Genomic DNA, 1,361 nt, shown 5'->3' on the forward strand with positions numbered 1-1,361 from the left:
CGCCGCCGCCGCCGCCACTGCTGCCTCCGCCGCCGCCGCCGCCGCCGCCGCCGCCTCCGCCGCCGCCGCCGCCGCCGCCGCCGCCGCAGGAAGGCGGCTCCCAGTCGCCTGGGGGTGGGGTAGAGGCGTTCCAGTCGTAGTCGTAGAGGCGCTGCAGGTTGTCGAACTGGCGGCGGCACGAGTGCGGCGAGACGTTGAGACGGTCCGCCTGCGCCTCGAGCTGGCGGCGCAGCTTGGAGGTGGGCTTCCTGCCCACCAGCTCACGCAGCACACGCTCGTCGAACGTGAAGTACGCGTCGACCAGCGCGCGCCGCTCCATCGGCATCAGCTGCCAGCGCCGCTGCGTCGCGAGCGTGGCGGGCTCGTCGAGGCAGGGCTTGAGCATCGCAAAGAGGCGGTACTGCTCCGCCGTCTCGGAGAGGACGAGGCCGGCGAGCATCTCGCGCGCCTCGCCAGGCCGCAGGGAGAGCGCGGCGGCCGCGGCGAACCCAGCCTTGCCCGCCGCGCCCTCGTCGCGCTCCGGCTCGTGGTATGAGGAGAGAAGCTCGCGAGCCGCCTCGGCGACGGACCAGCCCTCGAGCCAGAGGGAGAAGGCCGCGAGGTCGAGCGAAAGCGGCGTGCTGATGCACACGTCGAGCGTCAACTCGAGCTCGGGCTTGTTCTCGGGCTTCGCCGCCATGTCAAAAGAGAAAAAACCCACCGGCATCGAGAGAGAGAGAGAGAGAGAGAGAGAGAGATGATCAGGAGCAGGCGCACATCGCTTCCAGGGAGGGGGGCGCACCTCTCTCCCCCCCACATGCTAGGGGGGGGGTCCGACCCCCCCCAGCACCTTCACCACATGCTAGGGGGGGGTCCGACCCCCCCCAGCACCTTCACCACATGCTAGGGGGGGGGTCCCGACCCCCCCCAGCACCTTCACCACATGCTAGGGGGGGGGTCATGGCCGAGGACCCCCCCCAGAGACTCGTGGTCAGATCCTGTGCGGGGCATTGATTTTGCACCTCATTTCGCAGCCTTTTTCGAAGAAAATCATCCTGTGGAGCTACATGGGCGCGAGAATAGCTCCGCCGTTCATGGAGGCAACCGATGCGAGTCGACTGGTGTGTGTCGTCGTGGTTTCGTATCAAGAATTCTCTCTCTCTCTCCCTGGAAGCGATGTGCGCCTGCTCCGGCGAGGGCCACTGCTCCCTTGGCTGCTCGCTTCGCGGCTCTGTGTCCTGTGAGATGAGAAGTCAGATGCCACTTTGAAAGCTTTCTGCTCGTGTGGCTCTCTCTGGAGTTGCGAGGGTTGCCCCCGCCCCTTGGCCTTGCCGCAAGGCCCTTGGCCCTTGGCCTTTGTTTGGTATTGCTAAAAATCTCTC

General features: G+C 67.0%; 1 protein-coding gene across 1 annotated transcript; it reads right to left on the reverse strand.

The window, feature by feature from the left end:
- Nucleotides 1-18: 18 nt before the first annotated feature.
- EMIHUDRAFT_124952 (hypothetical protein) lies at nt 19-679 on the reverse strand (the record flags this gene model as incomplete). The annotated part of the gene is made up of 1 exon (XM_005761048.1): nt 19-679. A coding segment is annotated over one exon (661 nt), but the record flags the coding sequence as incomplete, so codon positions are not given.
- Nucleotides 680-1,361: the final 682 nt, after the last annotated feature.

This window comes from Emiliania huxleyi (assembly GCF_000372725.1).
Source record: "Emiliania huxleyi CCMP1516 unplaced genomic scaffold EMIHUscaffold_7291, whole genome shotgun sequence".
Taxonomy (NCBI): domain Eukaryota; phylum Haptophyta; order Isochrysidales; family Noelaerhabdaceae; genus Emiliania; species Emiliania huxleyi.